Source organism: Herpailurus yagouaroundi, unplaced genomic scaffold (genome assembly GCF_014898765.1).
Source record: "Herpailurus yagouaroundi ecotype Mexico unplaced genomic scaffold, PumYag 166, whole genome shotgun sequence".
NCBI classification, from domain to species: Eukaryota; Metazoa; Chordata; class Mammalia; order Carnivora; family Felidae; genus Herpailurus; species Herpailurus yagouaroundi.
Window position 1 is genome coordinate 14,585,566 of NW_024412407.1, and position 13,995 is coordinate 14,599,560.

The 13,995-nt window shown below is 35.4% G+C and overlaps 1 protein-coding gene across 1 annotated transcript in view; it reads left to right on the top strand.

Annotated features, from left to right (window-relative positions):
- The window catches only part of ABCD2 (ATP binding cassette subfamily D member 2), a 67,344-nt gene extending 54,160 nt beyond the window's left edge, over positions 1-13,184 (top strand). The window contains exons 9-10 of the mRNA XM_040488443.1: positions 3,738-3,863; positions 9,596-13,184. Coding sequence (XP_040344377.1) covers positions 3,738-3,863; positions 9,596-9,815 — 346 coding nt within the window. The 3' untranslated portion in view covers positions 9,816-13,184. The remainder of the gene's footprint in view (positions 1-3,737; positions 3,864-9,595) is intronic.
- Positions 13,185-13,995: the final 811 nt, after the last annotated feature.

The window sequence follows — 13,995 nt, forward strand, 5'->3', positions numbered from 1 at the left end:
GACACAGAATCTGAAGCAGGCTCCAGGCTCTGAGCTGTCAGCACAGAGCCCGATGTGGGGCTCCAACCCACAAACCGTGAGATCATGACCTGAGCCGAAGTCGGATGCTTAACCGACTGAGCCGCCCAGGTTCCCCAATAACATGGTATTTGTAATAATGTACATGGTTAGTTCAAGAATATGGCAAGCTAATTTGCAACAACATGGATGGAGCTAGAGAGGATTATGCTAAGCAAAATTAAGTCAGTCAGAGAAAGACAAATACCATATGATTTCACTCATATGTGGAATTTAAGAAACAAAATAAATGAGCAAAGGGAAAAAAAGAGAGAAAGAGAAAGAGGCAAACCAAGAAACAGACTCTTAACTATAGAGAACAAACTGATGGTTACCAGAAGGGAGGTGGGTTGGGGGTATGGGTTAAATAGGTGACGTAGATCAAGGACTGCACTTGTGATGAGCACCTGGTGATGTATAGAGGTGTTGAATCACTAATTGTACACCTGAAACAAATATTACACTGTGTGTTAACTAACAGGAATTTAAATAAAAACTTAAAAAAAAAAAAAGAATATGGTGAACTAAAAAAAATAGAAACCAAAATTTGCTAACTCAGAACTTTTAGTTCAGTGTATTTTAAAATGTCCCTTTCTCGGGGCGCCTGGGTGGCGCAGTCGGTTAAGCGTCCGACTTCAGCCAGGTCACGATCTCGCGGTCCGTGAGTTCGAGCCCCGCGTCGGGCTCTGGGCTGATGGCTCAGAGCCTGGAGCCTGTTTCCGATTCTGTGTCTCCCTCTCTCTCTGCCCCTCCCCCGTTCATGCTCTGTCTCTCTCTGTCCCAAAAATAAATAAATGTTGAAAAAAAAATTAAAAAAAATAAAAATAAAAAAAATAAAATGTCCCTTTCTCAGATGATGTGGTGAGATTCAAGGGTAAAGTTTTCTGTTTGACATTTATGACCAGCTGTTAGCCACTATCACCCTGAATCTGTTTGAGCCTTGTCCATAAATATTCAGTAACATGATCACCAGCATAGCTGGTGAAATATAATATGGTGGAATGTAAAATGTGACCATAAATTTCTCACTGTGTCAGTGTGTTAATAAAATAAACCCTGTAACAAAGAGCAAGAGGCATTAATCTCAACCCAAAGAGATCTGTAAGCACTTGTAACTTGAAATCAATAGTTGATACTTGGTATCTAAAATATTTTGGATATAATGTGAGACTAAATAAGCTCAGGTTACAAACACCACTAGAAGGAAAATTTAGTGATCTGTATAGAAAGATCAGTGAAGATGAGCAAGTTGTTGGAAAGCAGAATCTGTTGAGAAAAAACAAAATTAAATAGAAATTTCAAATCCAGTGAAGGATAAGAATAATTATGAGAAACTGCCTTCCCTTGTTCCCAAAGGATTAATATCAATATGTGAATGCAGTATGAAAGACCTGAACTAACTAAAATGGAGAACATTGGCAGGGAGTACTAAGTATCACAGTAGTATACTCTTTTGGAGAGGATTTTAATTTTAATATTTAAAGAATGATCCGAAGAGTTCTGTCTTAAGGGGGATAGAGTAGATCCTTCACAAAGCTGCCTCCTCTGATGATACATCAAAACAAAAAGAATGGAAAATCTGAGAAACAACATTACATAATGTTTCACTTGGTTATATCAGCCCAGATTCTAGCTATTGCTTAATTTAAATACACACACACATGCACACACATACACATACACACATACCCCAGTTCTGCCAAGAAAACAAAAGTACGCAGTCTATCTTACATCTGCTACACTAAGGATTGCTATGACAACTGAATGTAAGACATATACTTTATTTCTAATTCTAAGATGGCATCTCTTCTCTGTTTAGCTCAAAAAGCGACACAGTACAATAAGTAACTAAATTACTGGAAGGAGATTCATACAGAAAAAGAAAAGTTTATCTCTCTTTTATACTTCCTTTTCTTCTTCCTCTTTTTTATTTAAAAAAAAATTATCCACAAAACAGTAATCAACTCTGAGACAAAAATGTAATGCTTAATACTTAAACCGGAACAGTAACCAAAAACCACCCAGCACAACTATTTCTGTTAATGTCATGGGGAATCTCCAGTGATCCTTAAGTTCTTTGCATGGAAAGCAGTTGTTAAAGTCAAATGGGGTGTTAAAGTTAAGTTGACTCCTATATCTATTAGCCTTGTCTACCCATCCTGGAATAGATAAAAAGATCCTATTAATAAGATCATAGAAAAACAATTTAAAGCACTAAATAATTCTGCTGAAGGAGAAATTACTACTGGTTTCAACGTTTATCTTTTCAGTGTCATTTATTTTTAAAGATCAGAATATCAATCTGACAATAAATTTCATATATAAATAAATAAATTAAAAAAAAAAGAAAAAAAAAGAAAAAAAAAAAGAAAAAAAAAAGATCAGAATATCTTCATGGAGGACAGTGTCCTGGTAAAACACTTAATACTGGTTTTCAGCTCTAAAATAAATAATAAATGACAGTGCATGAGTTGACCTTTGGTCCCACTGACCAAGCTAAGTCATGTTGTTGAGTACCAAATATACACCCAAAGTCCAGATGACCCTGTCTTCTTCTTGAGGGAAGACAGGGAAGGGGAAAGAAAGAAAGATAAGAGTAGGGGGTGAGATGAAAGGAAGAAAGTAAATAGAAGGAAATGGTATCCAGTGATAGGTACCTCTGATAGTGGTAGACAGTCCTTTCCAAAGTAAAAATTGAGCTAGAAAAAGTAATTAACTGAGTGTAATGAGAAAACAGTTACTGATTTTTTTCCCTTAAGAATTTGCAAAGCATGGTCTCAGTATTACCAGGTTAAAGGCCAGTGTAAATTTGTCCGATTAGGCATACTACTTTTGCAGAATTTTGTAGCAATGAAATTCCATTAATAGTGTTTTGGTACTGACATTGTTGATAAAGTTATCTTCTCAATAAATCTTTGCTAACAGGGCCTTGGCCTTTTTGATAATTAGCTACTGTAATGTATTTTTCATGTAATTAGTCAGAACCTGTCACCAGGAATTAACTTGCCTTCTATGGGAAAATGCACTCAGTGACCTGCCTCATCTTTCCTGTCTCATACCCATGATTCACCCATTTGCATAACAATAAAGCTTATTGTATAGTGAGTAGGCATCAGGAAATCTATTTAAAATTTAAGAACAATATAATGTCCTAATCCAAAGAGGGAGGGTGACCCCTCTTTTACTTTATCATTTGTCACGTTTACTAATTTCATATACTCTTTTGCTCCTTTAAACCTTTTTTTTTTTTTCAACGTTTATTTATTTTTGGGACAGAGAGAGACAGAGCATGAACGGAGGAGGGGCAGAGAGAGAGGGAGACACACAGAATCGGAAACAGGCTCCAGGCTCCGAGCCATCAGCCCAGAGCCCGACGCGGGGCTCGAACTCACGGACCGCGAGATCGTGACCTGGCTGAAGTTGGACGCCCAACTGACTGCGCCACCCAGGCGCCCCTCTTTTGCTCCTTTAAAGTTAACATTGCAGGGCACCTGGCTGGCTCAGTTGGTAGATAGAGCATGCTACTCTTGATCTCAGGGTCATGAGTTCAAGCTCCACATTGGGCATAGAGCTTAAATAATTAAAAAATAAAGTTAACATTGCAACTCATATTGTCCATGTAAAGATATATAATTCAAATAGGAAAGCCATTAATTTATTTGTGTTAATTTTTTTTCAAGACCAAAATATGCATTACTGGATGAATGTACCAGTGCTGTCAGCATTGATGTTGAAGGAAAGATATTTCAGGCTGCAAAAGGGGCTGGAATTTCCTTACTATCTATAACGCACAGGCCTTCTCTGTGGTAAGTGTTTCCAATGCTAATTTGCAATAGATGGTTTTTCTTTATATTTCTTTCTTTTTTTCTTTTGTTTAGGGAGAGAGAAAGAGAGAGATCATGCAAGCAGGGGAGAGGGGCAAAGGAAAAGAGAGAGAGAGAGAGAGAGAGAGAGAGAGAATCTCAAGCAGGCTCCATAATCAGCCTGGAGCATGACCTAAGGCTGGATCTCACAACCTAGGATCATGACCTGAGCCAAAATCAAGAGTTGGATGCTCAACCAACTAAGCCACTCAGGCAACCCTCTATATTTCATTTTTTTTTCATTTTTTTTCAACGTTTACTAATTTTTGGGACAGAGAGAGACAGAGCATGAACGGGGGAGGGGCAGAGAGAGAGGGAGACATAGAATCGGAAACAGGCTCCAGGCTCTGAGCCATCAGCCCAGAGCCCGACGCGGAGCTCGAACTCACGGACTGCGAGATCGTGACCTGGCTGAAGTCGGACGCTTAACCGACTGCGCCACCCAGGCGCCCCTATATTTCTTAAATAGTAGCTTTGCCTAGGGGTGCCTAGGTAGCTCAGTCGATTAGCAACCAACTCTTGATTTCGGCACAGGTCATGATTTCTCAGTTCATGATATCGAGCCCCACGTCAGGCTTGGCACTGACAGTGCTGAGACTGCTTGAGATTCTTTCTCTCACTCTGTCTCTTTTCTCCTCCCCAGTTCATGTGCATACACACGTGTGTATTCTCTCTCTCTCTCTCAAAATAAAAAAATTAAAAAAAATTTTTTAAAAAGAGCAACTTTGCCTAAACTGTCACTATAGAGCATCGGATACTTCACTTATTCTACCTATATTTCTGTTAAGTTGCACACTAGTAGTAGAGATATCCCAAACCTCACATTGTAACATATATGTGCTATTGAAAAACCATTATCACATTCCAATAATTCTGAAAAACAGTGGAAGAATCAAGTGTGTTTAACTGAAAATATTCATAATCCATAGCGTGTACTAGGAATGAATATATTTATGTAATTTTATATCATCTTTTTACCCCTTTTTTCAAAATCCAGGAAAAAACCTGCACAACATACTATTTCTACAGATGATTAAGTTGGAGAGAAAACAAGGGGAAAAAAGCCTTTTTTTTTTTTTTGCTTTTGTTTTAAGGAAAATTGAAAATATTTTCTAAATATTATCCCATTAAACCTAATGAGATTTCCCATATTTAAAGAAATGGCAACACTATTTTTACCATTCCCCTACTTTTCCCATTGATTGATAACCATAATAATAGTTGATAGTGCAGATTCAGCACCTATTCTGGTCCAGGCTCATTTTATTCAAGTCTCATAACAACCCTATAGAGATTATAGATAGTCTAATTATTCCCATTTTATGATTAAGAAACTGAGAACTAGAAAAATGAGAAAAGTAACTTGCCATGATCACTCCATACTATAGTATGCTGCTCTAGTTAATATAAGGAGCTCAAAATGCACCTTATATATAAGCCATAAAAACACTGTTCATTTATACTACACTCCACTACTTTGGTATTTGTTTCATCAATCAAAATCTTTTCTTTTGACATATTAGTTACTACAGTGGATTCTATATGCTTTAGCCTCATATTTCCCAAGGGACAGGCAGGACTTTTCCTCTCTCTCTAGCTGGAGTATTCTGTAGCATGTGGTTAATCACATTCTGTGCCAAAGCCTCCATCGCGTAGGTGACTTCAAACCTAGGCTAAGTAACCAGCTTTATTTGAGTTAATCCTAGAAGGCATTCTAGAACTTCCACTGTATAGAGAATACTTACCGTAAAATTGTGAGTAAACTGAGTATTCAGTTTAGATCAGGCTTTCATTGTTGAAAATTCTTTGATTCTGTACTTCTATTGAGAAGATAATAACCTGTTTTGTCTTCATTTAAACATTCAGATTTTTCATAATTTTTCCCTGCAGAGAGTTAACCTGAAAATAGAGCATTCATGAAATGACCCTTTCTATAGAACTTTGTGGTTTGTCTCTCTGTCATTAAGAACTAATTAGCATCTGGAGTGATAAAATCTCTCCAGAAGCAGTCTGGATCTAGTCCAGGATGAGTACATGGCAATGAATGTGATTCCTCTGACTTTTCCCTGGAGAAAACCAACAGGAACTGGATCTCCACAACAATTACGACATTTGTCTATAAATCCCTGAATCAGCGATGGCATAGAACCACGCCAGAACTCTTGAACCCTTTCTGGTATACACTTGTCATTTCCAGACATGCTTCCTAATTGATCACATGTTAGCATAACATGGAGTTATGTCTTAGTTCTGGTAATTTTCTGACCTCTATCAATTAATTTATCATGTTATTACGTCACTCAGTTCCTTATTCAAGAAGCCTAAAAAGGCATTGGAAACATTCATTCATTTTTTTTTTTCTCAATTGAAGGAACAAATAGGTTTTGGTTGCTGTGATATTAAATACTTTATTTAGAGTAATTTAGTATGTTACAATAAACTGACAGGAAGAGACAGAAATATCCCATATACTCTGCCCCTACATATGCATAGCTATCCACAATAGAATGAAACATTTGCTATGATTAATGAACCTACACTGACACATCATTATGACCCAAAGTCCATAAGTTACATTAGGGTCACTCTTGGTGATGTACAGTCTGTGGGTTGGAACAAATTTTTAGTTGCATATATCCATCATTACAGTATTGTATAGAGGATTTTAACTGCTCTAAAAATTTTCTGTGCTCTGCCTATTCATCCCTCTCTTTCCTCAAGCTCTGGAAACCACTGATCTTTAATGCCTCCATAGTTTTGCTTTTTTCAGAATGTCATATGGCTGGAATCATACAGTATGTAGCTTTTTCAGTTTGGCTTCTTTCACTTAGTAATACTCATAGAAGTTTCCTCCATGTCTTTTTATCGCTTGAAACCTCATTTCTTTTTAGCACTGAATAATATTCCATTGTTTGGATGTAGACAGTTTATTTATCCATTCACCTACTAAAGGACATCTTGGTTGCTTCCAGTTTGGGAAATTATGAATAAACCTGCTGTAAACATTCATATGAGGGTTTTTAGGTGGACACAAGTTTTCTCAACTCCTTCGGGTAATATCAAGGAGTGCAATTGCTGGATCATATAATAAGAGTGGGTTTAGTTCGGTAGGAAACTGAAAAATTGTCTGCCAAAGTGGCTGTACCATTTTGCATTCCAACAAGCAATGAATGAGAGTTTCTGTTGCTCCACAGCCTTGTTGGCACTTGGTGTTATCAGGGTCCTGGATTTTGGCCATTCTAATAGGTGTATAGAGGACAGATATTTTTTTAAGCTAATAACAAAATCTGTAATTTTATGCCTTTTAATGAGAAAAACATGTTTTTAATTGTAGCTATTCATAGTACATTTCCCCATAAAACTAAAAATTATGTTACTTCTGCAGTATGAATTAATTTAGGCATTTTAGGTTGAAGAAATCTATCATTTCTGATTAACCTTTCTCCCTAGATGAAATTCTTATTTTCCCTGAAAAGATACCAGATGAGGGAAAACTGTATTACATTTTCCCCAAGACAGCAAAGTAGTAATTATTGATTGTAAAGATTAAAATCAATATCAGTATATAAAAAGGTCAAAAATTATAAGAGCTTATTAAATTATTTGATTCCTGGATAGAATTATAGCTTTATATCTACCACTTTCCTAAGCTTGACTCGATTTGTGCAGAAAATCTGTAGATTATCTCTGAGTCTCAGTTAATATAGTAGTTTCCTGTAAAATCCTCTTAAGCAAACCCTGAAATACTATTTAGCCCATTATGTAGGACACACCTTTGAATCTCAGGTAATGAAACACCCATACATTTTCTTCCTCCCATGTAGAAATCAAATGATGTTGTGAGACGGGAGGGACGAGCCAAACCTTCATTATACCTTGAACATAAAAGTTGCCCAAGATCAGAACTACTGCATTCTGAAATTGCTCCCAGCTGTACATCCAAAGTTAGGAAAAGCCCAGGAATATATATATATACATATATTATATAAAGATCATTAATCTGTGTCATATGTTATCAAGCATATGAACTTTCAACCTTCATCTTGAGAGTGATTTTATTCTTTTAGACACAGTTTAACCCAGGTTAATTTCCTCATCTTACAGCATGATAAAACCATCTAAACAAAATGAGATTAAACCACAGGTCCTACAACTGATGAATAGATCAACAAAATGTGCAAATCCATACAATGGAATATTATTCAGCCATAAAAATGAAGGAAGTACTAATACATGCTCCAACTTAGATGAACTTTGAAATCATTTTGAGTGAAAGAAGTCAGTCACAAAAAGCCATGTATTATATAATTGTATGTATATGAAATGTCTAGAATAGACAAATCCAGAGACACAGAAAGAAAATTGATGGTTGGGAGGGGTTGAGCAGAGCAGGGAAAGGGGAAGGACCACTAATAGGTATGGGGTTTCTTTTGGGGGTAAAGAAAATATTCTGGAATTGGATAGTAGTGATGGTCACATGAGCTTCTGAATAAACTAAAAATCACTGAATTTTACACTTAAAAGGATGAGTTTGTGTTATGTGAATCATATCTCAAGTTTAAAAAAGGAAGTGAATTTACTTGAAATAAGCCCACTGATTATAGTAAATAATGACAGATGAGTGCTTAAAAGGGATCAAGAAGCAACAAAAACCGGAAGGAAAAGACAGGAAAACTGAGGACACATAGGAGTATGCGCCACGTCAGGAAAGTGACAAAATGCAGGGACACAGCAATGCAAGGCCAACTCTGCTAGCATTACTCTCTCCACACATCCCCCACAAATTCCAGAAACCAGTAATCTTAGCCTCTTTTTAGGACAACATGGATTATCTCCTGTGTCATCAATAAAATAATCTCTATACTTGTCTGAAGTTTCTAATTATGAACCAGAGCCATGAGAAAGGATATTAAATTATATGAAGGCATGGAAGTATCTTTAAAAGATTTCTATCAAAGAGTTCATTTTTTTTTTATGTTTTAAAACCGGGGTGCTTGGGGGGGGGCCCAGGAGGGTAAGTGTCTGACTCTTGGTTTTGGCTCAGGTCACGATCTCATGGTTGTGAGATGGAGTCCCTCATTGGGCTCCCGGCTAGATGTGCAACCTGCTTAAGATTCTCTCTCTCTCCCTCTCCCTCTGCCCCTCCCCAGCTTGCACACATGCACGCTCTCTCTCCTTCTCTTAAAAAAATGTTTTAAAACTTTATTAGTGAGGACTTTTTACTTATGTAGAATAATTCATTCCGAAAAGGTAGTATATTAATGAATTGATATTGTATTTCCTTTATTTTTCTTAGTTTTTTCCCCCTGTATAACTTTAAAAGTTTACTTTCTTCTCTCAGCTTGCTTTCCTTATTCCCATTCTAACTAAGCTTTGATATTTATTTAGGGGCCATACTTGGTTCTGAAGATAAATAGATACAAACAGCATATCTTCCTTTGAAGTTCGTATATATTCAGAATATAAGATAAATATAAGCAATGGAATTCCCAAGAGATTAGTGACTTTTGAAATTAAAAAGATTATAATACTTAACCTCATGAGGGATTCTTGAAAATCAAATGTATAACAGTCACCTTACTTAAAATTTGCCTTTGGATACCAACTGGAATGATAAACCTAAAATGGCTTTTCACAATTATTGCTAATAATATAATTTCATTTTGATCATGCAGGAAATACCACACTCATTTATTACAGTTTGATGGTGAAGGAGGCTGGCGCTTTGAACAATTGGATACCGCTATCCGTTTAACACTCAGTGAAGAAAAACAAAAGCTAGAATCTCAGCTAGCTGGAATTCCCAAAATGCAGCAGAGACTCAATGAACTATGTAAAATTTTGGGAGAAGACTCAGTGCTGAAAACAATCAAAACCGAAGATGAGACATCCTAATTTGTTTGGACATGTTTTAAAAGTTAATTTTTAGGTAAAGGCTCAGAGACACTCTGTTATGTTGCATGCATTGTGTTTAAGCACAGAGAAAAAGGAAGGAATGTTTTATAAGACTTTAGCATCAAGGAAGTATATGATCTGACTTTTCAGAGGAAAATAAACAAATGCATTATGTGAGATTAGTCATTCTTGCTTATACTAATTCCTAGTGACGGCCTAGTTCACCTGTGAAACAAGATTTTCTAGGTGAATTTATGATGAATACCAGATTTGCTATGTGTATGTGATGCATCTGAAGTTCTTAACAAACATGGGAGATATCTTGAGAATGGAACAACTTAAGAACATTATTCGGTTTGAAAACAGGTGCATAAAATTAGAAGTTTGAGTAATGCCTCAGTCCATTTATGGTTATTAGGTTTAATAGCTAGAATTCATGTTCATCATTGCTAGTGGTCAACTAAACCTGCACACAAAATAGCTGAGAGTTTGATAAATAATGTCAATATGAAAAAAATTATTTTAATGGCAGTGGTTGAAAGAAAGAAGCATGGCTGTACGTGTGTAAAGTGCCATATCTTTAAATTTTAGATTTTCAGCATCTTAATGTGGACACATAACAAATTAGTCTTAATGAGAATCTTACATATTTGTTAATAAACCCTTTCGTTTTAAAAAGAGAATGGCCAATACAGAAAAGGAGTATCCAAACAACGTATGTCTCAGCCTGTTACTTTGCTTGGCAGCATTTTCTACTGCAACTTCTGTCTAGAAATACTCAGCTTGTTTTTGTGCTCAGAGGAGGAGTCCACCACATTTTTAAATAATAGCGCTATCATGGAATATAGGGGTTCTCCAAATCACAGTAGTAATAGCACAATTGAAATAGCACTTTAGAATTTACAATCCTCATTTATATCATTTCATTTATATTCTTATGTCAATCTATTGAGGCAAATATTCTTTGCCTACTTCGCGTTTGCGGAAATTGACACTCAGACTTGCCTTAATTATGCAATTTATTTAGGGACAGATCCAAGGATCAAATAAAGTTCTCCTGATTCCTTGATCATTGCTATTTCTACTTTCTACTATTATCCTTGAAATCTAACTGGACTGTAATATCAATAAAAGTTAGATGAGATGTTGAAAAGAAAATAAATTTGGTAATGATAGGGCTGTTACTATGTGATTATTGTTTACAAGACATGGAAATTACATACAAAGGGAAAGGTCATTGGTCTGTGGTTAAAAATGAACCAAGAAAGTTAGCAAATTTTTCAGCAACTATACACTCATACGCAATATTGATGTACCTCTATAGCCAGCAATCAGAAGGGAAATTAGTTGTGTTATAGGTAAATTTTAATATTTATTGAATGTAATGAGAAAGAATCTGCATGGAATAGTCCATGTGAAATAAAGCTTATCTATTCATGTGCCCTGGAGTTGGAAATACAAAATCCAGAACTGGCATTTTAATCTCCTACTGCCTATGCCACCACATTGACAGGCCAGGAAAAATGAGAGTGATCAGTTGTTAGCGGTTTTGGATTTTATTTACATATTTAGACACAATCATAAGAGATGCTAAGTCAGTGATTCTCAGACTTTACCAGGCGGTAGAGTACCCAGAAGTCATTCATGATCACTGTAGTAGAACATCATGACGTGTTCACATTTGCAATTCTTCCATGCTAATCAAGACATTTTTAGTTATCAATAAATGTAACCATCTTGTATGAAGGAAGTCAGTAGAAAATCATAATCAGTACATCTGTCTAGGTTTTTCTGTTAGTATCTTCAGGTACTCAGTGAGGCAAGTGTCAAAGGTTCAAAAAAATGCATGGACCCAAAATTTAAACTTGATAAAAATCATCCATTAATCTTAACTTCTGTTTAGTGGTTATTCAGTTTATCCTGCTGTAGGAAACAGTCGGAGGCAAGTGTCTTGTTAACTCTTAAAGGTACAGGAAGAAAATGAAAAGTCCTCATTTGAAATATGTGCATAATTTCCATGCCTTAATTTTCACAATTTGAAACATAAAGCATTTAGGACCTGATATATTGTTTTGAAACCTAGAAATGAATGCCAAAACAAATATTAGATTTGTAATTAGCCCTTATTTGATACATCCTATCAATGAGCTGAAGTAAGTAAGATTCATTATTTATAATGTACAGGATTCAAGGATGTTTAAAATTCTGTACTAACAACTGTACACACTGTAATTTAAATGTTAAAATTCTAAGAGAAACATGGTTTACATGAGCTTTTTGTGCCTATTTATTTTCTGAATTTTCATCAAGGACCAATATCCTCCAACTTGGAGGGGAAAAAAATCTGTGATTTCAATTTGTGTTGATGTACCATCTAACTGTTTCCAAAATGGTCCAATGGGTATACCATATTTTACTATTCTTATAGTTACACTTTACAAAAAAACATGAACAAGATTAAGATATCAAATAGCCATCTTTGAATACAGCAAAGGGTAGATGAAAAGAAAAAGAAAGGATATTTCAATTTTCAAACTACTTTACTACTTACTTTCAAACTACTTTACTACTTTTACCAGGTTATCTATTTACCCAAACTTTTGACTTCTGGGTTTTTTGGTTTTTTTGTCAAAGAAAGCTGTAAGTTTATGGAGATTGATTTTTAAATGTGCACTTTTTGGCTAACTTCCAACTTGGAAAATAAGTTGCATTCTATAAAAATGTTGCATTTTATTTCTCCAGCATGTAGTGTTAGGCCAAGCATGAATCTAAAATTGTGTGCGTTCTTGTAAACAAGATAATGTTTAAAAATCCCTCTCCGGTAATCTCAAGGACGATGACATATCCCAATATTCAGCCCAAGTTTACATTTGTTTACAATGGGGACGGTTTTCCTCGACAGTAATTTGGGTTTTGTTTCAAATTATGCTTTTCAAGTAAATGTATAAATGGACATGTTAGTTTTTTATTTGAGACTTTGGTTCCAAGTATAATTTCATATTTGGCGATAGGCATCGCCTATTAAAATCTTTTTGGAATAGTTTTTGATTCCACAAGCCTAGAAAAATTTGTGACACATTGGAACCCAAAATCCGGAGAATGTTACACACTTCTGAGGTGTGCAGAATATGGTAATGATGATCAAACCATTGATTAAAAGAGATACCTTTGAAAGAATTACATTATGGCAAATATGGGTCTCATTTAGAAATGTGAAGTACTTCCATAGACCCCAGGGTATTTACATTTCTGCTGATATACCCTTAGGTATGTCGAATATGTTTTAGAGTTGTACTTGTCATGTTTGCCACATGAGAACTTTCAGATGGATGCAAAAAATATTTTTATTAAAAGCAAATTCCTTCTTCATTGTTGGTGCCTTTCTTGATTTCCAAATACAAAACTGCTTTACAGTTTTTATTGTGAAATGTTCAAAACCAGTTGCCTATACTTATACACAGGGCTTGTGTTAATGAAAGCAAGTGAGAAAAATGTCCTTAATGGTAAAAATAACTATGTAGCTAATCTAGAATGTGGCTATTTGTGAATGCTCTATGATATAGTCTCCAATGTGCAGTTGCTTGAGCTCAACATTTCTTGTGAATTCCTTAATAATCATTAAAAAACGTTTGATTAATCAAAGGAATTACAAATTATTCCAGTGGTAGAAAACACCTTATTTCTATATTTTAAATGACTTTGCTGAGCGTGTCTATATACACCTCATTTACAAGTTGTGTGGTGTACAACTGTATGTAGTGCTATGAACAATAGTCCCCAAATAGTTGCTTAAATATTTATTTTCTTTATTAATTCAACACATACTTACTTATTAAGTACCAGCCTATGCCAGGCACTGTGCTAGGTTCTAGGAATAAATAAAATATGGTCCCTGTACAAAGAAGCTTACCGTTCATTGAAAATCAGGAAAATGAGTACCCTGAGAGAAAAACTCAATAGCTACTATTTATTATTTACCAAGAAGGCAGAAAGCATTGATAAATATTGACTTATTACATCTTCACAAAACTAATTCAATAAAAGTGGAAAGTGAGGACAGGTTAAGTAATTCATGCAACCTCATACAGCTACAGCTATAGAGCTGAAATTTAAACCTAGCAATATTGGATTACAAAGCCATGTAACTCCCATCAATTCCTTTTTAATTAGTTTAGGTCAA